The sequence below is a fragment of the Pleurodeles waltl genome, chromosome 2_1 (assembly GCF_031143425.1).
Source record: "Pleurodeles waltl isolate 20211129_DDA chromosome 2_1, aPleWal1.hap1.20221129, whole genome shotgun sequence".
In the NCBI taxonomy this organism is placed as follows: Eukaryota; Metazoa; Chordata; class Amphibia; order Caudata; family Salamandridae; genus Pleurodeles; species Pleurodeles waltl.
Window position 1 is genome coordinate 543,789,240 of NC_090438.1, and position 22,966 is coordinate 543,812,205.

Sequence of the window (22,966 nt, forward strand, 5' to 3'; positions counted from 1 at the left end):
CTGAGGAAGGAATTTGCACGGAAGGGACAGGGGTAGAGGAATAGTACCAGCAAGGCTAACAGTAGTAGACAACTGTGTTGACATGTGACTGTAAGCTAATGCTGTTTGAATCTTTCTGGATGGTATCTGGGAGGGAAAGAGATCTGAGGTTGCCTTGCAGATAAAGTCTCTTAATGAGAGATTTGGTTGCAAATGTTTTAGGTTTCCTTTGGGTGAAGTTAAGGGCAATGGTAGGGTGATAAATTAAGCACTGAAATTTTGGCTGATGTTGCCATGTGTTCTCTCATTCCATTTTAGGATAAGCCACTAGGAGGTTAGGATGTTGGCTAAGAGAATCAGGATTGTGATGCCTGCCAACCTGTCTATTTTCCAGTGGGCAGAAACAGGGTCTTAATCAAGTGGCTATCAAGTTATAAGTGAGGGTCTTGTTTAAAGTAAAAGCTCAGAAATGGAAGCCTCAAGCAGCAAACTTTCTGTCAGGGATTCTGATCTAGCCTGAAAACAGTTTTAAATTCAGCACCTTAGCTTCCTTTGGACCATCATTACAAAGGAGGCAATTTGCACTGTAGGTGGCCTTATTGTCGAGTCAAGCTGTGCTTCAGGAGAGGTTTCAAACTCACTGGCCTCCTGCAAATCCATATAAAAGGCAACATCTGTGCAGTGAGGAGGAGAAAGCAATCACCATCACCATCACCATTATCATTATCATGGTGCGAAGCCTGCTGTGAAATGGAGCCAAAAGGTTATTGAGACTGCTGGCATGTACAACTTGAAAGAGGCACAAGTGCCGGGTGCATGACTACCGGCTGCGCTTTTCCAACCTTGTAGTAAGGTATCAATAGAGCTCGAGGTCAGGTCAGTTCAGTGTCCGACCTTTACATCAGAACAAGAACCTCTTCAGGCTCTGGTACCCATGTCTATGTGGAAGGGACCAGTGCAGGTGTTAGCGCTGGAGAGAAAGCCTGTACTGGTTTCAGTAGGGGGCCCCGAACTGAGTTCCAAGGAGCAAGACAGCACCAAGGATAGATCGGCTGGCGGTAATAGGCCTGAGGACCCTGTGGTTCCTAGAGCCCTGAAGGCGTGCCAAAGAGAACCGGAATGACAAAAAAAATATACAGCATGTCCACTTTGGAGATTCAATCTGCTGTGGATTCACCAATGGGCCAAGAAACTCAAGGAACGCAGATCACCTGAGGAAGCAGCTCCACAACCAGCGAACTCAAGGGTGAATGACTCAACTCACGGTGCTCATGTGCCTTCTCTTTATGTTCAGAATAGCAGAATTAACTTTTAGAAGTCGTCAAAGGTGAACAGAAATAGTAATGTGGAGCTCATGGTTTGCGTTGGAAGTCACATAAAGAAATGAAAAGACATCAGCACATAGGGGTAGCGGGCCAATGTGGAGCTGCACAGTGCCACAGAAATGCGCAGGGGAGCATTCTGGGGGAAGGAATCTGCAGGTATCCATCAGAACCTTGTGGTTTTCAGAACAGCAGCACAAACAAAGGAACAACTTAAGGATCACTAGTAATTAATTTGATCATCAGAAGTACATATGATCTTGAAGATAGACTAAAAAGGAACTGATGCCTAATATTTGGCTTTCACCATTAAACCAGGAAATAAGTCAATACAAATTCTCTTGCAGCCCCTCTCTCTGTCTTTCCGAGCCCTTCAACAGTGGTGGCAGTTTTATCTTTTCTGCAAATAAAGTAACAGCAAGTGGTATGAGTGGGCCAGTTGTATGACTGCAAGTTCTGGGAGCACATAGAAGCACCAACACTGAAAATTAAACAAATGACAGAAATGTACATCCAAACATCATATTGGTTTAAGAAGTGCAGCAGTGTCCTATAAATTTGACTTTTAAGAAATAAAGACACCACATAGACATTTTACCCCTGATACATGCAGGAGAAACAAAGAAATGGAGAGTAGGTTAATTACAAATTGTTTTTAATTTCCACAAAGCTCTATTTTGTAAATCGTAACAAGGAAAAAATGGACAGCTGTTATAGACAAACTGTGCTGAAAAGAAATGTAAATGTTCAATAAATCACTGGTAGGCACTAGAGAGGACGAGGACAAGTTCTATAAATGAAGCATCAATAAACAAAAATGCATTTTAAATGAACCAGCTAATGGTTAAAAGAACAGATGCACTGCCTACCGTCCAAATAAGAAAGTACCAAAAAGAAAATGTCTAAGTAACGTTAAGTGCATAATTACCAAGAAAACAACCCTTGCCATTGCCTAAACAGTGAAGTGTCAGTAATTTAGGAGAAAGACAGCCAAAAGCTGTTACAAATTAATAGTTTTACAATCTCAACTCATACAAAGGAAGATGTATGCGATTTCTGCTCTGTGCAAAGTTCATTCGCAGTACATATAAGGTATACACCCAATTAATTTTGTTCAAATACTTCGAAGAAGCTGCCTTGCTCATTAAGTCAAGATTGAAAAGCCTGTCTTTCACGGGGTGTAACAAGCATTACCAAATGTATTTTGACTGCATAGATCTGCCGTACATCTTATTTAACCGTAATCGTCACACATAACCAGAATGAGCATCAGTTGCGTTGTAGATTTAACATCATGTCATTGAAAATGAATGATAAAGCACACAAATGAGTACATCTCACTGTGAAAAGGAATAGCATGCACTAAATTCAAGGAAAGTCTAAGGATAAAAAAATAGCCTGCGAGTAAATGAATTTTTTTTTATAAAAATGTGAAACTCATGGAAAATGTAAGCCGGTCCATGCTGAACTTATCTAGTTTAGATGAAATATTGCAAAAATATAGCGGGAAGGACAAAAATCAAAACAAATATCCATCTTTGGGCAGGAGAAGGTTAATGAAATCATAATGAGGTACAAAAATGGAATCACCATACAGATATGTATTGAAGTGTAACTCATCGTTCACCTGAAGCCCCAAACACATCTGGGGTGGAGAGCGCACCAGTGGATCTGGAGTGATGTCTGGAGGCTGCAATTACAGGACCACAGAAACCCTTTCTGTTACCAAGGAAACAAGAAGAGCAGCTATGCAGCTTAAGAGACATAGCATCAGATAGACAGCATTTCTACATAGTACAGGTTAGCTCGGTATGCTGACAAAAAGGGATGTGATGTGGGTATCTCAAACCAACTGTTCGCCTCAAAATTCATCTTGATAACATCTTACTAGAGTGTTTCAAATCTTCACATGCTTCATCAGTCCAATGCATTATGACAGAAGCACTTCTATTTACTCACAGTTCGGTAATGTCTGCAGCTCAGCTTACTCACATTTCAGTGATTTTAGCAGTTGATACTGGGAATCTCCTAATATCAAGGCTTCGTGATGCTTTAGATTACTGTGGTGAAATCATAGGGTGCACCACCGGTCCTTATCCATTAAGCACAGTGCAGAGAAATTCCAATATTGACTGCTAAAAAAAGTATACTAAGGATGAACTGAAGTGAATCTCCATAATGCACTTAGTAGGACTGATCCACAATGCGAATCCATAATTCTCACCCTGCCAGATGACCATCTGATGTCAGTTCACACATACTAAAAAGCCAAGTAAAATATTGATTTTACAGCTGAGAAGTTTTTAACCACTTTCGTGGTCTACAATGAAGCATTTTATATTTTTTCTTGCGAAAAGGCATCCGTAACATATACAATAGAAGCTCTACATTCAATCGACTACATTGCTCAGAACACTGGGGTAATTAAGCGTGTCAATAAAGGTCAATTATTGTCTGCTCGAGCTTTGTTTGGCTTTTCTTAATTTTATGATTATTTTGTGATCTAAATCTACCTTTGGGGCAGATTACGGGGCACTGCTTACTCAGCAAACGGGTTGTAACTGAGGAATTCAGTAACAGTTCCATTTTCAACAAGGTATTGAGCGGTGTGTCCAAATTGGTTATCATAGTCTTAACAATATCAATTTAAATCTAGGTAGAGATTACCTTGAAAATGTTAGGCAAAAATAATCACACTTTAAAGTCTCAGAAACAGACTTTCTGACAAGCTCTTAGCAATACATTGAACCAGCTCTGTTAACGAACATTTTGAATGTGTCAGGAGAAATATTGGATTTTGCTAACTTCAGAACATAACTAATAGCTTACTAACAGGTTCTAGCTTTCTAATCATTATAAACTACTAAAAGACAGCCTCTGTAAACCAGAGATGAAAGGAAACCTAAGCTTCAATAAACAGATATAAAGGCAAACGTGGGAATCACTTCGGAAGGCAACCCAAACTCTCTACCGACTTAATGCAACATTTGAATTATTTTGCAGGTATAACACTGTTTGGGGTAAGATTTAGTTTCTCCACCACAGACATAACAACTCGTTCCCTTTACTAGCTTTTTGGTGCACTGTCTGCCAGTCACAGCACAGACTTTTTTAAGGGGGACACAATAAACAACCTAATGCCCGATGGTGTCATGTAGACATATTCATACAAGCCCAATGGACAGCATCAGCTTTAAACTTTGCCAGGTGCTTCAAGGTTGCAGTGCGAGGTGTGTATCTAATATCAAACACTCCTGCCTGGAAATCGCTTCGCCTTTCGTCCGTTATGCTCATTGACTACGCTAAGAGAAGTTGCTTAAGGAGATAAACAGTGTAAATGATGGGATGCGAACAAACAGTAAACCCTCTTATGATTCTATGCTTTTAGATCCCAATACATATCTGACCGTCATCGAGTCCTCACCAAGTAATACAAACAGATAAATCTAATCTCAAGTCATAAAAAAAACACACTAATTTCACTGTCATCATGTTATACAATAAACGGTCAACATTCAGAAACCTTGTGTAAAAATGTAAGTGCATTATTACTGCTGCTAGATGAGACACATAAGTGCATTTGATTACTTGATCATCAGGAAGCGCTACAGCTTCTATATGAAATCAGAAATTGTGATTATGGTATGGAACATTCTGGTTTCGGGTAACCCATCTTGCCCTTGTCAAACTATATCTATGACTGCCTCAGAGGAGAAAAAGTTACCTACCTGCATAAATGATCTTTCTGGTGAATACTCTATCCCAACAGATTCATCACCTGTAAAATAATCCCAGGCTTCAGAATGGAGTAGGCAGTGGAAGCAGATCACCAAAACCATGTAGCACCCACTTGGGTGCAACATCAATTTCCATCCATTTTTCCAAGCCTTTGAGGCAAGCGGATGGATTGGCATCAATAAAGTATTACTTTAACAAATTAAATCTTGGGATCTTATTAGCTCTGCCTAATACTCATCCATCAAATGGGGAGGTGGGATGGTTGGTGCAGAATCTACAGGTAGAGTATCCACCGGAAGGAAAATGTTATTTGCCAAATAAGCATCTGTTTGTGGCACTGAGTGCTATAGAGTCACATGGTCTCCATACTCTGTCATCTAGTTTTGGGTCCAGAATGTCGCAAGTTGTTTTTCTTCAAAGAAGCCTTTAGCGTCACGAGGTACAGTAACTCCTCCTCTTGCTGATAATGCGATTGGGCATCAACTCTATTGTTAGATTGTTTTCCTGCAGGAGGGTGTGAATGTAGTGTAGATTAAGTGTAAGTAAAGAGATGTCCATGCAGATGTAAATAAAAATGAAAAGCAAATGAACAGCAATGGCTACAGGTGTCCGGGGAGGATGGTGGGCGCATGTGAATCTACAGCACTACATGCCACACACAGGTGATTACTGGGTAAGCAACAGTTTCCGTTTGATGGCATGTGTGGCTGTAGATACACATGGACTGCATAGACTGAAAAGCAGTACCATCGGAAAACTGTGGCTAACCTGTGAGTCTTTCAGTTGTTTGGAAAAGTGTACGTAGCACTGCCTTAACCACATTAGCCAGATGGCGTGCTAGGACATCCACACAATAAAGCTTAGTGAAGTGGTGTGGTGTGGACCATGTAGTTGTGTTACATATGTCAGCTATAGGTTTGTTACCTAGTAAAGTCATCAAAGGTCCTATGTTACGAGTAGAATGTCACTCTAGGAGGTGAAGGGAGTATTCTTTTGGCTTTAATGTAACATGTTTGTATACATTTAGCTATCCACCTAGCAATGCCTGATCTAGAAGTACAAGTTACTTACCTTCGGTAACAAAATATCTGGTAGAGACATATTCTAGTTGCAGGTTCCTTACCTTACAATTTTCCCCCAGGCGTCAGACTGGATCCGGAGATTTTTTCTTCGAGCAATACTCTTGCGCATCGGTCGACTCCGCAGGCATCGTGGTCACCGTGATGACGTCGGGAGTAGTACATAGACGCCGCCCTCGTGCAGTAACGTCAGTTTCTTTTAACGACTTTCGACGCCAGAGCGTAGAGCCGCTAATAACACTGATATTGGTGTGCCGGAGCTAAGGACCTGAAAGGGGGGAATCCCTGTCCCTAGAAATGAGTTCGCAAAAAGGGAGGATGGGTGGGCAGTAAGGAATCTGCAACTAGAATATGTCTCTACCAGATATTTCGTTACCGAAGGTAAGTAACTTGGACATCTGATAGAGACTTCTAGTTGCAGATTCCTTACCTTAGAATAGATACCCAAGCAATGCCATCCTCGTGGTGGGCTGCGAACTAAGATCATACTAGAAAGTCCTGCAGGACCGAATGTCCAAAGTAGCCCTCCCGACGGACCTGACTGTCCAGGCAGTAATGCTTAGCAAATGTGTGCAGACGCCCACGTAGCTGCCTGACAGATATCCAGGATAGGAACTGCGCGTGCGAACGCAGTGGATGCAGCAGTGACCCTGGTAGAATGAGCCCGCAAGCCGTTAGGAGGTTTCTTTTTCGCCAAAGCGTAGCATATTTTGATGCAAAGAAGCACCCATTGAGAGATGGTACGTTTCTGCACCGCATTCCCTTTCTTCGCACCCACATAGCCAACAAAGAGTTGATCGTCCACACGGAAGTATAGTACGATTGAGATAGAACGCCAACGCTCTTTTTGGGTCCAGACGGTGGAGTCTCTCCTCCTCATGTGAAGGATGTGGGGGTGCGTAGAAGGTAGGCAAAGTGATGGACTGGCCTACATGAAACGGTGTAAGCACCTTAGGAAGGAATGAAGCCTTAGTGCGTAACACCACTTTGTCGGGGTGTACGGACAAGTATGGATGCTTTGAAGAAAGGGCCTGAAGCTCACTCTGTGAGCAGAGGTGATGGCGTTGAGAAAGACAGTTTTTAATGATGGCCGTAAGGGACAATTATGCATAGGCTCAAAGGGAGTACACATCAAGAAAGTAAGCACAAGATTAAGATCCCACTGAGGCATGATGAAGGGAGTGGGAGGAAATAAGTGGGTGAGCCCCTTTAAGAACCTACTCACAAGAGGAGATTTAAAGAGTGAGGGCTGATCGGGAAGCCTAAGAAAGGCGGAAATGGCAGAAAGATACCCCTTAAGGGTGTCCAATGCAGAGCCCTGCTGGGCTAAGGAAAGAATGAATAGAAGAACCTCTGAAAGAGCAGCAGATAGGGGGTCAACAGATTTGTTGGTGCACCATGCCACAAATTTATTCCAGTGACAGGCATATACAGTTTTAGTAGAGGGACGCCTGGCTGCCAAGATAACATTGCAGACTTCGGGTGGAAGGGCAAATGCCGTCAACTGTTGCCGCTCAATCTCCACGCATGAAGGCGGAAGTTGGACAGGTTCGGGTGGAGGACCATCCCCTGCTGCTGCGACAGAAGATCCGCCCGAAGAGGCATTCTGAGTGGTGGATCGATGGACATGCTCAATAGCACTGGATAACACACTCTTTGAGCCCAGTCAGGAGCCACCAAGATAACTTGGGCCCGGTTGCTCTTGATTTTCTTGCGAACTCGGGGCAGAAGAGGGATAGGCGGGAAGGCGTTAAGGAGGCCGGAGTTCCACTCAAGACGAAAAGCGTTGCTGAGAGAGTGCCGTCTTGGAAACTCCAATGCTCAAAATAGCTGACATTGCGCATTCTCTGCAGAGGCGAACAGATCTAACCAAGGCTCTCCCCACATGAGAAAGAGACCTTGCGGCATCTCCAGTTGGAGACGCCATTCGTGATCGACAGTGCGTCGGCAGCTGAGTTTGTCTGCTCTGGCGTTGAGAGAGCCCGCCAGATGTTGAACCATCAGGGTAATGTTCTGATGTTCCAGCCAAGTCCAGAGGCGTAGGGCCTCCTGACAAAGGGTCCTACCCCGCCTTGTTTGTTGGAGTACCTAATGGCGGTAGTGTTGTCCGTGAACACCTGCAACACTTTCCCTTTGAGAGAGGGAAGGAATGCTTTCAACTCAAGTCTAATCGCTCGGAGCTCCAGCAAATTTATGTGGAGTCCCGACTCCGCCAGAGACCAGAGACCTCGGATCTCCGCCTCTCCCATGTGGCCGCCCCAACCCAGAAGCGACGCATCTGTCACTATAGAGAGATCTGGGTGGGGAAGGGAGAGGGATCTGCCAATGACCCAATTGGGATTCGAAAGCCACCACTGCAGGTCTTTCGCAGTCCACTCTGAGATCTGGACCATGTCGGAGAGATTCCCCTGATACAGTGCCCACTGGAACTTCAAGTCCCACTGCAGAGCCCGCATATGCCACCTGGCATGTGTTACTAGTAGGATGCAGGAGGCCAAGAGGCCAGCAGCCTTAGACTCTGTCGCACCGAAACCCAAGACCAAGGCTGAAAGATCAGAATCATAGCCTGAATGTCTTGGACTCGCTTTTGGGGAGAATAAGCTCTAAAGCGCACTGTGTCCAGAACTGCTCCGATGATAGGGAGCGTCTGAGAGGGAGTTAGGTGTGACTTCGGCACGTTGATAGTGAACCCCAGCTGGTGCAGGAGGTTCGCCGTAGTCTGGAGATGGGAGACCACTGTTTGGGGCGAAGGCGTCTTCAACAGCCAGTCGTCTAGGTAGGGGAAGACTGAGACCTCCAACCTGCGCAGAAGAGCTGCAATCACCTCCATCACTTTCGTGAACTCCTGAGGGGCGCTGGTAAGGCCGAAAGGGAGCACGTAAATTGAAAGTGCTCGTGACCTACCACGAATCGTAGGTAACGTCTGTGGGCAGGCAGGATAGGGATGTGGAAATAAGCGTCCTACAAGTCCAACGCTACCATCCAGTCTCCTGGGTCTAAGGCAGACAGAACCTGAGCCAGGGTGAGCATTTTGAACTTCTTCTTGAGGAAGTAGTTCAGGTCCCGAAGATCGAGGATAGCGCCCAAGCCTTTGTCGTCCTTTGGTATGAGAAAGTAGTGGTAATAACAACCACGACCTACTTCTGGCACAGGGACCCTTTCTATAGCTCCCTTGGCCAAGAGAGCCGCGACTTCCTGGTGGAGAAGCACCAAATGATCCTCCGAAAGGGGATGGAAGGATGGTGGCATGTGTGGTGGTGGAGATTCGAAAGGGAGGGAGTAGCCCTTCTGAATTATTTGCAAAACCCACCCGTCCGTGGTTATATGTTCTTAGTGGGGCAGGTGATGGCAGATTCTGCCACCTACTGGGCGGGAGTGAGGGGACGGACTAGGAAGGTTTGGAGGCTGCTGCGGGGGCAGAGGTGACTGGACAGACCTCTGGTTCCCTGTCCCACGACCACGTGGGATTCGGCGCCCCCCGTCACGCATAGCCTGTCCAGCGTGCATGGCCAATGGCTGGGTTGAGGACGCGACATGCGCCCCTTCTGTGGCCACGAAAGGGACAAAAAGCAGACTGTGGGGGGCGTGTGGCGGCAGAAAGGCCAAGGGATTGAGCCGTAGCCCTGGACTCCTTGAACCTCTCCAATGCCGAGTCTGCTTTGTCTCCGAAGAGACGGGTGCCATCAAAGGGCATGTCCATGAGTGACTGTTGGACATCCCCCAAAAAGCCAGAAGTACGTAACCAGGCATGGCGCCGTAAGGCCACTGTCGTAGCAACCGATCTGCCCAGAGAGTCGGTCGTATCCAGCCCACAACGGATTGTGAACTTCGCCGCGTCTCTCCCATCTTTGACTGCTTGGGAGACGATAGCACGGGCCTCCTCCGGTATCTGGGGCAGGACTTGCGCAACCGTATCCCACAGGGAGTGGGAATAACGGCCCGAAGGCATGCGGTGTTCACGGACCGCAGCGCGATGATGGAGGAAGAAAATTACTTCTTACCAAATTGTTCCAGCCTTTTGGATTACCTATCAGGGGGTGCGGAAGGGGAGGCGCCAGAAGAAGAGGACTCCTGGATAACAAGACTCTCAGGCTAGGATGTTGGGACAGGAACTTCGGGTCATTCGGCGCAGGCCGATGGCGGCGAGCGATAGTCCTGTTCACAGGAGCCCCTGTGATGGGTTTGGACCATGTACCCAAAAGGACGTTAGTGAGAGCTTCATTAAATGGGAGAAGGGGTTCATTGTAGAAGCCCCAGGCAGAAGCACCTCCGTCAGGAGGTTAGACCTGACTTCGACAGTAGGTAGCTCAAGGCCAAGGACCTCAGCTGCCCTACTAACCACCATACCAGGAGGTAGCTCCCTCCGCCATAGCCACGGTAGGAGGAGACAACATGCGAGAGTCAGGAGAAGTATCAAGACCACTGGCTTCGCCCAAGTCCTGTGCCCAGTCCATAGTAGGGTCTGCCTGGTATTCATAAGGGTCCAGGGACCCCTCCAATTCCTCCCTGTATCCGTACCCATAGGAAAATGGGTCAGAATCCGACATCGGGCGAATGGAGCCCACCGAAGCCGATGGCGGCGTCGGCCGACGCCGCTCTGACTCCGGGTCGTCGGGAATAAGAATAGGGTCGACGTCGATAGTGGGCACTACCGACGTTGGGAGCGTCGCTAAACGGCCCGCCGCCGGGGAAGGTCTCGACTGTGCTACCGGCGTCGGTGCAGATCCGTAGGCTACCTCGGTGGCCGGGGCCGAAGCCACCGGCGCCGAACCTGAAGGCCCCTCAGCCAAGCCCCTTGGGCCCGTAGGCGCCGTATCGGGGTCGGCACGCCCAAAGATGAGGCGCATGGCCTCGTAGAACTCCTTGAGTTGGGCGGGGCTCGCTCCTGCAAACTCGGGGAAGCACGGAGTGGACCCAGATGTAGGCTCGGAGGCTAGAGTCCTAGTTCGTGGACGCTCGTCCCGCGTCGCCCGAGCGACGGGGTGAAGTCCGAGAGTGATGGGACTTCTTCGACTTCTTACCTTGACCCGAAGATTTCGAAGAAGACGAGTGGTGGTGGCTCCGCGACTGATTGAGACCTTCCTCTCGGGCGAGATCGGGATCTACGGAGTCGAGTGCTGGGCCACCATCAGCTTTAGGGACCGCTTCCTCAAAGCCTTCGGATGCACTGCCCGGCACTCGGAGCACGACTTTGGGTCGTGGTCGCCCTTGAGGCACCACAGGCAGACACGATGAGGGTCCGTCGCCGACATCATGCGGTGGCAGTCCTTGCACAGCTTGAACCCGGTCTTCGGGGACATCCACGACGCAACAAAGGTCACACCAAAAAATATTGACAAAATGGTCGAATTCGGCCAAAAAATAGCAAAGGGTAGCTCTCTCTCGGATCGGCGTGTGGCGCGGAAAGAAAAGAACTGACATCACTGCGCAAGCGCGGCGTCTATGTACTACTCCCGGCGTCATCACGGCGACTACGACGCCTACGGAGTCGACTGACGCCACCTACTGACGCGCAAGGTATTGCTCGAAGAAAAAATCTCCGGATCCAGTCTAACGCCTGGGGGAAAATTCTAAGGTAAGGAATCTGCAACTAGAAGTCTCTATCAGATATGGGCTTTTCCAGTAAATTGTTTGGTTTTATAAAATTCTTTAGTTCTGTCAATATAAAACATAAGAGCTTTTTTGACATCTAATGTATGAAGAGCACTTTCTGCAACAGATTGTGGATCATGGACACTGATTAATTAAGGTGGAAGTGGGATAATGGCAGCAAATTTAGGTTTGTATAAAGTATCACCTTATCTATATGAAGTTGAAGAAAGGTTCTTCCAAATTTAGCACCTGAAGCTCACAGACAAGCCTGAGTTAAATGATGGCAATGAGAAAAGCTACCTTCCAAAATAAAGGAGAAAGCAATTATGTAGTGGTTCAAAAAGAAGATTCATAAGTCTTGTGACACTGGATTCAAGCTAGCCTGGCTGATGAAGGGTGATACCCAGAAACCGGTCCCAGGATGCTGGTTTCCGGTCCAGGGAGGACCTGGCCTGGCAGTTAGGGCTGGACTGTTCCCTTGAGGAACAGGGTCAAGACGGATTTGCATACGGCTGAGTCCGATCTGGGGTGGCATGTTTAGCAAAAGAACGACGGATTAAACCCAGATGTGTGACTGGGGTGAGTGTTTGTGTTTTTTAGCACTCCGTCCATCATCCTTTTGTGTTGGAAATGCGATTACCCTTATGAGGTTGTTGAAAAGCCACAAAAAGTTGTAGAGATTGTCTAAAGTTTTTTGTTCTGTCTAAATAATACATGAGAGCTTTTTTAAGATCAAGAGTGAGGAGAGCTCTTTCAGCAACTGAATCTGGCTGTGGAAAGAAGACTGGCAATTCCACTGACTGATTAAAGTGAAATGGTGAAACCACTTTGGGTAAAAATTCTGGATGTGTCCTAAGTACTATTTTGTGTACTTAGAAGAAGGGTTCTTCTAAGGTGAATGCTTGAATTTTGCTTACTCTTCTTAAGGAAGTAATTGCTACTAGGAAAGCAACCTTCTATGAGAGAAACTGAAGAGCGCAAAAATGTATGGGTTCAAAAGGTGGACCCATCTTGTGAGCACAATGTTAAGATTCCATTCAGGAGCTGGTGGAACTGTAGGTGTAATAACTCTTTTAAGACCTTATATAAAAGTGTTTATGACAGGAATTATAAACAGAGAGGTATGTTGTCTGTTTTGAAGATAGGCTGATGTTGTTGTTAAATGAATTTTGATAGATGAATATGCCAGATTTGCTTTCTGTAAGTGTAAGGAAATGGCTCCCTGTTGCAATTACCTCCCACTTTTTGCCTGATACGGATGCTGACTTGACTGAGAAGTGTGCTGGGACCCTGCTAACCAGGCCCCAGCACCAGTGTTCTTTCACCTAAAATGTACCATTGTTTCCACAATTGGCACAACCCTGGCACCCAGGTATGTCCCTTTTATCTGGTACCAAGGGCCCTGATGCCAGGGAAGGTCTCTAAGGGCTGCAGCATGTCTTATGCCACCCTAGAGACCCCTCACTCAGCACTGACACACTGCTTGCCAAGCTTGTGTGTGCTGGTGGGGAGAAAATGACTAAGTCGACATGGCACTGCCCTCATTGTGCCATGCCAACCTCACACTGCCTGTGGCATAGGTAAGTCACCCCTCTAGCAGGCCTTACAGCCCTAAGGCAGGGTGCACTATACCACAGGTGAGGGCAAAGGTGCATGAGCACTATGCCCCTACAGTGTCTAAGCAAAACCTTAGACATTGTAAGTGCAGGGTAGCCATAAGAGTATATGGTCTGGGAGTCTGTCAAAAATGAACTCCACAGCTCCATAATGGCTACACTGAATACTGGGAAGTTTGGTATCAAACTTCTCAGAATAATATACCCACACTGATGCCAGTGTTGGATTTATTAAACAATGCACATAGAGGGCATCTTAGAGATGCCCCCGGTATTTTACCCAATTGTTCAGTGCTGGACTGACTGGTCTGTGCCAGCCTGCTGCTGAGAGACGAGTTTCTGACCCCATGTGGTGAGGGCCTTTGTGCTCTCTGAGGACAGAAACAAAAGTCTGCTCTGGGTGGAGGTGCTTCACACCTCCCCCCTGCAGGAACTGTAACACCTAGCAGTGAGCCTCAAAGGCTCAGGCTTCGTGTTACAATGCCCCAGGGCACTCCAGCTAGTGGAGATGCCCGCCCCCTGGACACAGCCCCCACTTTTGGCGGCAAGTCCAGAGGAGATAATGAGAAAAACAAGGAGGAGTCACCCACCAGTCAGGACAGCCCCTAAGGTGTCCCGAGCTGAGGTGACCCCTGCCTTTAGAAATCCTCCATCTTGATTTTGGAGGATTCCCCCAATAGGAATAGGGATGTGCCACCCTCCCCTCAGGGAGGAAGCACAACGAGGGTGTAGCCACCCTCAAGGACAGTAGCCATTGGCTACTGCCCTCCCAGACCTAAACACACCACTAAATTCAGTATTTAGGGGCACCCCAGAACCTAGGAAATCAGATTCCTGCAACCTAAGACATAAAAGGACTGCTGAGCTGAAAAACCTGCAGAGAAGACGGAGACACCAACTGTTTTAGCCCCAGCTCTACCGGCCTGTCTCCCCCCTTCAAAAGAACTGCTCCAGCAACGCGTTCCACAGGGTCCAGCGACCTCTGAAGCCTCAGTGGACTACCCTGCATCTAAAAGGACTCCCGAGGACAGCGGCTCTGCTCCAAGGAAGAAGCATCTTTGCAACAAAGAAGCAACTTTGAAAGAACACATGTTTCCCGCCGGAAGCATGAGACTTTGCACTCTGCACCCGACGCCCCCGGCTCGACTTGTGGAGAAACAACGCTACAGGGAGGACTCCCCGGCGACTGCGAGTCCGTGAGTAGCCAGAGTTGACCCCCCTGAGTCCCCACAGCGACACCTGCAGAGGGAATCCAGAGGCTCTCCCTGACCGCGACTGCCTGCTTCTAAGAACCCGACGCCTGGTAAGGACACTGCACCCGCAGCCCCCAGGACCTGAAGGATCCGACCTCCAGTGCAGGAGCGACCCCCAGGTGGCTCTCCCCCTTGCCCAGGTGGTGGCTACCCCGAGGAGCCCCCCCCCTTGCCTGCCTGCATCGCTGAAGAGACCCCTTGGTTTCCCATTGAACTCCATTGCAAACCCGACACCTGTTTGCACACTGCACCTGGCTGCCCCCGTGCCGCTGAGGGTGTATTTTTTGTGCTGACTTGTGTGTGTCCCCGGTGCCCTACAAAACCCCCCTGGTCTTTCCCTCTGAAGACGCGGGTACTTACCTGCTGGCAGACTGGAAACGGGGTACCCCCTTCTCCATTGAAGCCTGTGCGTTTTGGGCACCACTTTGACCTCTGCACCTGACCCGCCCTGAGCTGCTGGTGTGGTAACTTTGGGGTTGTCCTGAACCCCCAACGGTGGGCTAGCTTGGACCCAACTTTGAACCCTGTAGGTGGTTTACTTACCTGCAAAACTAACAAACACTTACCTCCCCCAGGAACTGTTGAAAATTGCACTAAGTGTCCAGTTTTAAAATAGCTTATTGCCATTTGTGTGAAAACTGTATATGCTATTTTGCTAATTCAAAGTTCCTAAAGTTCCTAAGTGAAATACCTTTCATTTAAAGTATTGTTTGTAAATCTTGAACCTGTGGTTCTTAAAATAAACTAAGAAAATATATTTTTCTATATAAAAACCTATTGGCCTGGAATGGTCTTTGAGTGTGTGTTCCCCATTTATTGCCTGTGTGTGTACAACAAATGCTTAACACTACCCTCTGATAAGCCTACTGCTCGACCACACTACCACAAAATAGAGCATTAGAATTATCTCTTTTTGCCACTATCTTACCTCTAAGGGGAACCCTTGGACTCTGTGCATGCTATTTCTTACTTTGAAATAGTACATACAGAGCCAACTTCCTACAGTAAGTGAAGCAAACAACATAATATCCTGTAAGGATGCTTTAAGTGGATCAATGTTTTTAGGTTGGCAGTAATATACAAAACGTTTTCATTCATTTGCGTAACACTGCCTGGTTGTAGGTTTATGTGCTTGTTTTAGAATGTCTATACATTCTGGTGGAAGCTGTAGATATCCAAATTCTATGATCTCAGGAGCCAAATTGCCAGTTTGAGCATAATGGGATTGGGATGCCTGATCTGACCCTTGTTTAGAGTCAATAGGTCTGGTCTGTTTGGGAGCATGTGATGTGGTACTACCGACAGATCCAATAATGTTGTGTACCAATGTTGACGTGCCCACGTGGGAGCTATGAGTATCATAGTGGGGGAAGTGTGACGGATCTCATTGATAAGAAACAGAATTAATGGGAGAGGGGGAAAAGCATAAGCAAATATCCCTGACTAATTGATCCATAGAGCATTGCCCTTGGATTGAGGGTGTAGGTATCTGGACGCGAAGTATTGGCATTTTGCGTTTTTGCTTGTTGGAAAAAGGTCTATGTTTGGTGTTCCACACATTTGAAAGTAATGTTGAATTACTTGTGGGTGAATCTCCCATTCGTTTATTTGTTGTTGCTTCTTGCCTAAGAGGTCTGCTAACTGGTTGTGTATCCCTGGGATGTATTCTGCTGGCAGGTGGATGTGATTGTGAATTTCCCATTTCCTAATTGTTTGTGCTAGGAGTTTGGATGATTGTCCCCCCCCCCCCAACCCTGTTTTTGCAGATACATTGTTATGATGTTGTCTGTCCTTATTAAGACAGTTTTATGTACAATCTGTGGTTGAAATGCTTTTATGGCTAAGACCACTGCAAGCAATTCCAAGTGGTTTATGTATTAAGTTTGCTGGATTTAGCCCCATTCTCCCTGTATTGTAAGATTGTTGAGATGGGCTCCCCAACCTGTCATTGATGCATCCGTGGTGATTATGGTCTATGGCACAGGCTCCTGAAACGGCCGCCCTTTTGATAAGTTGGTGTGATTCCACCATTGCAGAGATTTTAAGTTTGGCGGTCTAATAACACTAGATCTTGTAATTAACCCTGTGCGTGGGACCATTGTTGCAAGAGACACTGTTGTAGTGGTCTCATGTTTAGACGTGCATGGGGCACTATTGCTATGCATGATGCCATCATTCCTAATAGCTTCATGACAGGTCTAATGCTGTCATGTAATCTTGTTTTCGGAATAAAGGAACTACGTCCTGTAAAGTGACCATGTGGAAATGCTCTGACAGAATATATTGAATTAGAGGTCTGAGATCGAGAATTGGTCTGAGTGCACCATCCTTTTTTGGTATGACAAAGTATAGAGAATATACTCCTGTGTCTTGCTGACTGATGGGAACCATTTCTATTGCATCTTTGAGTAGAAGAGATTCTACCTCTTGTTTTAAGAGGGCAGTGTGTTCAAGAAAAAGCCTGTGTGAACGGGGTGGAATGTTTGGTGGAGTGGAAATAAGTTCTAGGCAATAACCATTGTGGATAATTGACAACACCCATTGATCTGTTGTAATTTGTTGCCAGTAAGGATGGAAATATTGCAGCCTTCCTCCCAGAGGAGATGAATGCTGTTTGGGAGTGCAGGGAAAGTCACTGCTTTGATGAGGTGGAGGCACCTCTTGTGGCAGGGGATTTGCATCTGGATCTGAATTTGTGTACTATATAAGAGCCCCTGAAAGATCCCCTTAGGATCATATTGTTGTCCCTGTTTTTGCTGGGAAGTAGAGGCCTCTGAAATTTGTGGTTTAAAACCTCCTCTAAATTGAGGTTTGTGAAATGATCCCCGAAAAGGTGTTGTATGAAGGGCTCCCATGGCCTTTACCGTCGAGTCCTTTTTTAATTTATCAATGGTTGTGTCCACCTCCGGTCCAAAGAGCTGCTGCCTGTTAAAGGGCATGTTAAGGACCGCTGCTTGTATTTCAGGCTTAAAGCCTGAGGACCTCAACCAAGCATGTCTTCTAATTGTGATGCTGGTGTTTATTCCTCTAGATTCCATATCAGCTGCATCTAGTGCTAACCTTATCTGATTATTGGCAATAACTTGTCCCTGCTCCACTATCTGATGTTCCCTTTTCTGGTGTTCCTTTGGGAGGTATTGCAGGAACTCCTACATCTAATCCCAATGTGCCCTGGTATACCTAGCTAAAAGGGCTTGGGAAATAGCAATACGCCACTGATTTGCAGCCTGAGTTGCCACCCTTTTGCCTGCTGCATCAAATTTTTTACTTTATCAGCGAGAGTAGCACCCCCTGTCGACAGGCTATTTGAGCATTTTCTAGCTGCACTGACTACAATGGAGTCTGGTGGTAACTGCTGTGAAATGAAAACTGGATCAGTTGGTGATGCTTTATATTTTATCTATTCTAGGTGTTAACACCTTGGCCTTGAATGGTTCCCTAAAAATCTCATCTGCATGTTTCAGCATACCATGTAGCACTGGCAAACACTAGTATTGTTTGTGTGTTGAGAAAAGAGTGTTAAATAGAAAATCCTCTTCTAGTGGCTCAGAGTGCATCCGAATACTATGATAAGCGGCTGCACTGGAAATTACCCGATTATAGGCTGTGGTATCCTCAGGTGGAGATGGTCTTGTAGGATATAAATCAAGATCATTGAGTGGGATTGGGTCAGAGTCATACATGTCCCAGGGATCCATATTATAAATACTATCCCCCATATAGCCCCATGTGAAGAAGCATGTGATTGTGTGGTTGAAGCTGGTGGTGGTGGAGTATGAGGTGGTGGAGAAGAGGAAAGATAAGGAGAATGTGGTAGAGAAAGCTGAATGGTCTTTAGCTTTTCCTTATGTTTAAATAGTTTCGCTGGTGAAAGGCCAGCATCCAAACACTCCTGGAATGCTAATTTCCTCTTTGTAATTGGAGGAGGAGAAGCAATCATCTTTCTGGATTTGAATCCTCCTTTGCTTTTGGTCCATAACCTCAAGAATGGGTCTAATGTCTGTCTCATCTCCCTCCTGTTCCCAAGATGAAGCCGGTTTTCTGCCTCCAAATGAATGCTCCAAAATTTTGGTGGCGATATTCTTCATACAGGCCGAAAAAATGGACTGAGCAGTAGGGGAAAGTGTTTTCGGCTCAGAAGATGAGCTGCAATGTTTCGGTTCCGAAAAGGTGTGTGGATGTTTCGGCTCCGATGATGTATGAGGCCAACTCAGTTCTGAAGTGGAAGCCTTCATCTTTCGACTTGACGCCATAACAGGTTTGGCAGTCTGTTGTTGGGATTGAGTCTTGGCCTTTTCGGGCGCCAAACCAGAGGGCCGGTCGGCGATATGTTTTCGGGTCGAACCATGGCTAGCAAGGAGTGGTACACCCAAGGCCTTCTGTGATTTTTTTTGTTTGTTGGGAAGGGGCTGGTGTACTCACGTACTGCGCCGCAGGGAGTACCTGGCTGTCCTCCTCTGAATCTCGGTCAGAGTAAGAGTCTTGAATGGAGACTGCCGCCTGTACCTGTTCCTCACCAAAGATGCCGGGTGTCTGCTCTGTGGACTTTGATGCCACCTCCAACCGCCTTACTCTTCGATCTCGTAAGGTCTTCTTCGATCGAAAGAACTAATCTGCCTCGCAGGTCTCTTCTTGGTGGTCTGGAGAAAGGCAGAGGTTACACAGCAAAATGCTGGTCGATGTAGGGGAACTTGGTGTGGCACAGAGGACAGAATTGGAATGGAGTCTGATCCATGAGCCCGTAACGCAGTAGGCCCGAAAGGGCATTTAATCGAACCAGACGCTACAATCAGATCGAGTCTACTCAAAAACCGCATTCGAAAACTATACTGACGCTAAGATAAAAGATAGAAAAGTTCAGATAGTATTGAACTGAAAGTACCGGAGCGAGAGGGAACACGTCCGAACCAGACGGCAGAAAGAAAACAATGTAACATAGTTGATGCCCATGCGCACTATCACAGAGAGGAGGAATCACTCGATCCTGCGACTCGAAAAAAAGCTCCTTTGAAGAAAAACAATTTGTAAAACTCCGAGCACAACACTAGATGCCGACATATGCTCAGCATGTGTATCTGCAGCAACACATGCCATTGATCATCATATATATATATATTTCTTTTTTTAATTGACCCTTGGCATGATAATATGGGCTTGTGCGAAAGCTTTAAAAATGTAATCCACATGTCTTAAAATACTCTTCTGCATAGGGAGGTATTGTGTTGCCCTATGTGATGTGAAAGGGTCTCAAATAAAATAGTCTCTTCTATGGGTTCCTTATGCAGAGGGACCTAGTGGTATGTCACAGCCCTGCCAATAAGCTCCTGATAGGAGGTAGTGTCATCTGGAGAAGACGGCCTTGCAGGGAACAGCTCACGGTCATTATCTAGTTGTGGGGAAACAAAATAAGCTGACCAAGGATCAGAGGGTTGTGGTGCATTAAACGTATCATCCCATGTCCACCAGTGTAAGAATGTGGAGACCCCAGATGGATGATATCGAGCGGGTCACCCTGAGAATGAGGTGGAGAGGGTGAAGGTGGTGTTGGGGGATGGAGCAGAAGATGGTGTAGGATGAAAAGGGCTGGTGTCCTTGTCAGTTGTCCTCATCTTCGTAGGCAACTGCAAGTCAACGGCCTCTTCAAATTGTATATGTATTTGGCTTTGACTGGCATCAAGCTTCTCTTTGTTTTTTTATGGAGAATGGGTTCAACTGAGGCCCTGGAGCTGGATTTCTGGGCAGGCTTGGAAACCTTTGAGTCTGAACTAGTTTATGCTGAAGCTGCTGGTACCGAAACGCTTGGTGCCGAAGTGATTGGTGCTCAAACTGCTGGCGCCAAAGTGGTTGGTGCTGAAGGTGGAGCTGATCGGCTAGGCACCAAAGTGGTCAGCTTAGGCTTATGTTTCGTGCCGAGTTCAGAGGCAGGGCATCCAAATCGGGGTTTTGGTGCAGACTATGGCATGTTTGCAGTGCTGGCCCAGAAGCCTTAGATGGAGCCAAATGTTTTTAGGTGGCAGGACGGGGATGTCAGTAGTCACAGTACGCTGACCATGTGGAAGATCCTGCATCTCGAGATTGATTTGCAGATCGGAGTTTGAGCCATTGATAGAAAAGGCCTCTTCCTCAGTGTAGGAAAGTACCATCTTGCCTGGCATGTTACCCCCATATTTCACTGTATATATGTTGTTTTAGTTGTATGTGTCACTGGGACCCTGCCAGCCAGGGCCCCAGTGCTCATAAGTGTGCCCTGTATGTGTTACCTGTGTTATGACTAACTGTCTCACTGAGGCTCTGCTAATCATAACCTCAGTGGTTATGCTCTCTCATTTCTTTCCAAATTATCACTAACAGGCTAGTGACCAATTTTACCAATTTACATTGGCATACTGGAACACCCTTATAATTCCCTAGTATATGGTACTGAGGTACCCAGGGTATTGGGGTTCCAGGAGATCCCTATGGGCTGCAGCATTTCTTTTGCCACCCATAGGGAGCTCTGACAATTCTTACACAGGCCTGCCACTGCAGCCTGAGTGAAATAACGTCCACGTTATTTCACAGCCATTTTACACTGCACTTAAGTAACTTATAAGTCACCTATATGTCTAACCTTTACCTGGTAAAGGTTGGGTGCTAAGTTACTTAGTGTGTGGGCACCCTGGCACTAGCCAAGGTGCCCCCACATTGTTCAGGGCCAATTCCCTGGACTTTGTGAGTGCGGGGACACCATTACACGCGTGCACTACATATAGGTCACTACCTATGTGTAGCTTCACAATGGTAACTCCGAATATGGCCATGTAACATGTCTAAGATCATGGAATTGCCCCACCAATGCCATCCTGGTATTGGGGAGACAATCCCATGATTCCCCGGGTCTCTAGAACAGACCCGGGTACTGCTAAACTGCCTTTCCCGGGGTTTCACTGCAGCTGCTGCTGCTGCCAACCCCTCAGACAGGGTTCTGCCCTCCTGGGGTCCAGCCAGGCTTGGCCCAGGAAGGCAGAACAAAGGACTTCCTCAGAGAGAGGGTGTTACACCCTCTCCCTTTGGAATAAGGTGTCAGGGCTGGGGAGGAGTAGCCTCCCCCAGCCTCTGGAAATGCTTTCATGGGCACAGATGGTGCCCATTTCTGCATAAGCCAGTCTACACCGGTTCAGGGACCCCTCAGCCCTGCTCTGGCGCGAAACTGGACAAAGGAAAGGGGAGTGACCACTCCCCTGACCTGCACCTCCCCTGGGAGGTGCCCAGAGCTCCTCCAGTGTGCTCCAGACCTCTGCCATCTTGGAAACAGAGGTGCTGCTGGCACACTGGACTGCTCTGAGTGGCCAGGGCCAGCAGGTGACGTCAGAGACTCCTTCTGATAGGCTCATTCAGGTGTTGCTAGCCTATCCTCTCTCCTAAGTAGCCAAACCCTCTTTTCTGGCTATTTAGGGTCTCTGCTTTGGGGAATTCCTTCGATAACGAATGCAAGAGCTCATCAGAGTTCCTCTGCATCTCTCTCTTCACCTTCTGCCAAGGAATCGACTGCTGACCGCGCTGGAAGCCTGCAAAACTGCAACAAAGTAGCAACGACTACTACTGCGACACTGTAACGCTGATCCAGCCGCCTTCTTGACTGTTTTCCTGGTGGTGCATGCTGTGGGGGTAGTCTGCCTCCTCTCTGCACTAGAAGCTCCGAAGAAATCTCCAGTGGGTCGACGGAATCTTCCCCCTGCAACCGCAGGCACCAAAGAACTGCATCACCGGTCCTCTGGGTCTCCTCTCAGCACGACGAGCGAGGTCCCTTGAACTCAGCAACTCTGGGCAAGTGACTCCCACAGTCCAGTGACTCTTCAGTCCACGTTTGGTGGAGGTAAGTCCTTGCCTCCCCACGCCAGACTGCATTGCTGGGAACCGCGTGTTTTGCAGCTACTCCGGCTCCTGTGCACTCCACGAAGATTTTCTTTGTGCACAGCCAAGCCTGGGTCCACGGCACTCTAACCTGCATTGCACGACCTCCTGAGTTGTCCTCCGGCGGCGTGGGACTCTCTTGTGCAACTTTGGGTGAGCACCGTTTCACTCCACTTCGTAGTGCCTGTTCCGGCACTTCTGCGGGTGCTGCCTGCTTCTGAGAGGGCTCCTTGTCTTGCTGGACGCCCCCTCTGTCCCCTCACGCAATTGGTGACATCCTGGTCCCTCCTGGGCCACAGCAGCATCCAAAAACCCTAACTGCGAGCTTTGCAGCTAGCAAGGCTTGTTTGCGGTCTTTCTGCGGGAAAACACTTCTGCACGACTCTTCACGACGTGGGACATCCATCCTCCAAAGGGGAAGTTTCTAGCCCTTGTCGTTCGTGCAGAATCCTCAGCTTCTTCCATCCGGTGGCAGCTTCTTTGCATCCACAGCT

The 22,966-nt window shown here is 47.3% G+C and overlaps 1 protein-coding gene across 50 annotated transcripts in view; it reads right to left on the reverse strand.

Annotated features, from left to right (window-relative positions):
- Positions 1–22,966, reverse strand: part of CLASP2 (cytoplasmic linker associated protein 2) — a 1,425,897-nt gene that overhangs the window by 403,300 nt on the left and 999,631 nt on the right. For 29 of the 50 annotated variants that reach the window (XM_069214594.1, XM_069214559.1, XM_069214467.1 and 26 more), the window contains one exon: positions 2,929–2,991. The exons of the other annotated variants lie outside the window; for them this stretch is intronic. In XM_069214594.1, the coding sequence (XP_069070695.1) occupies positions 2,929–2,991 (63 nt within the window). The remainder of the gene's footprint in view (positions 1–2,928; positions 2,992–22,966) is intronic. 50 annotated transcript variants of the gene reach the window in all.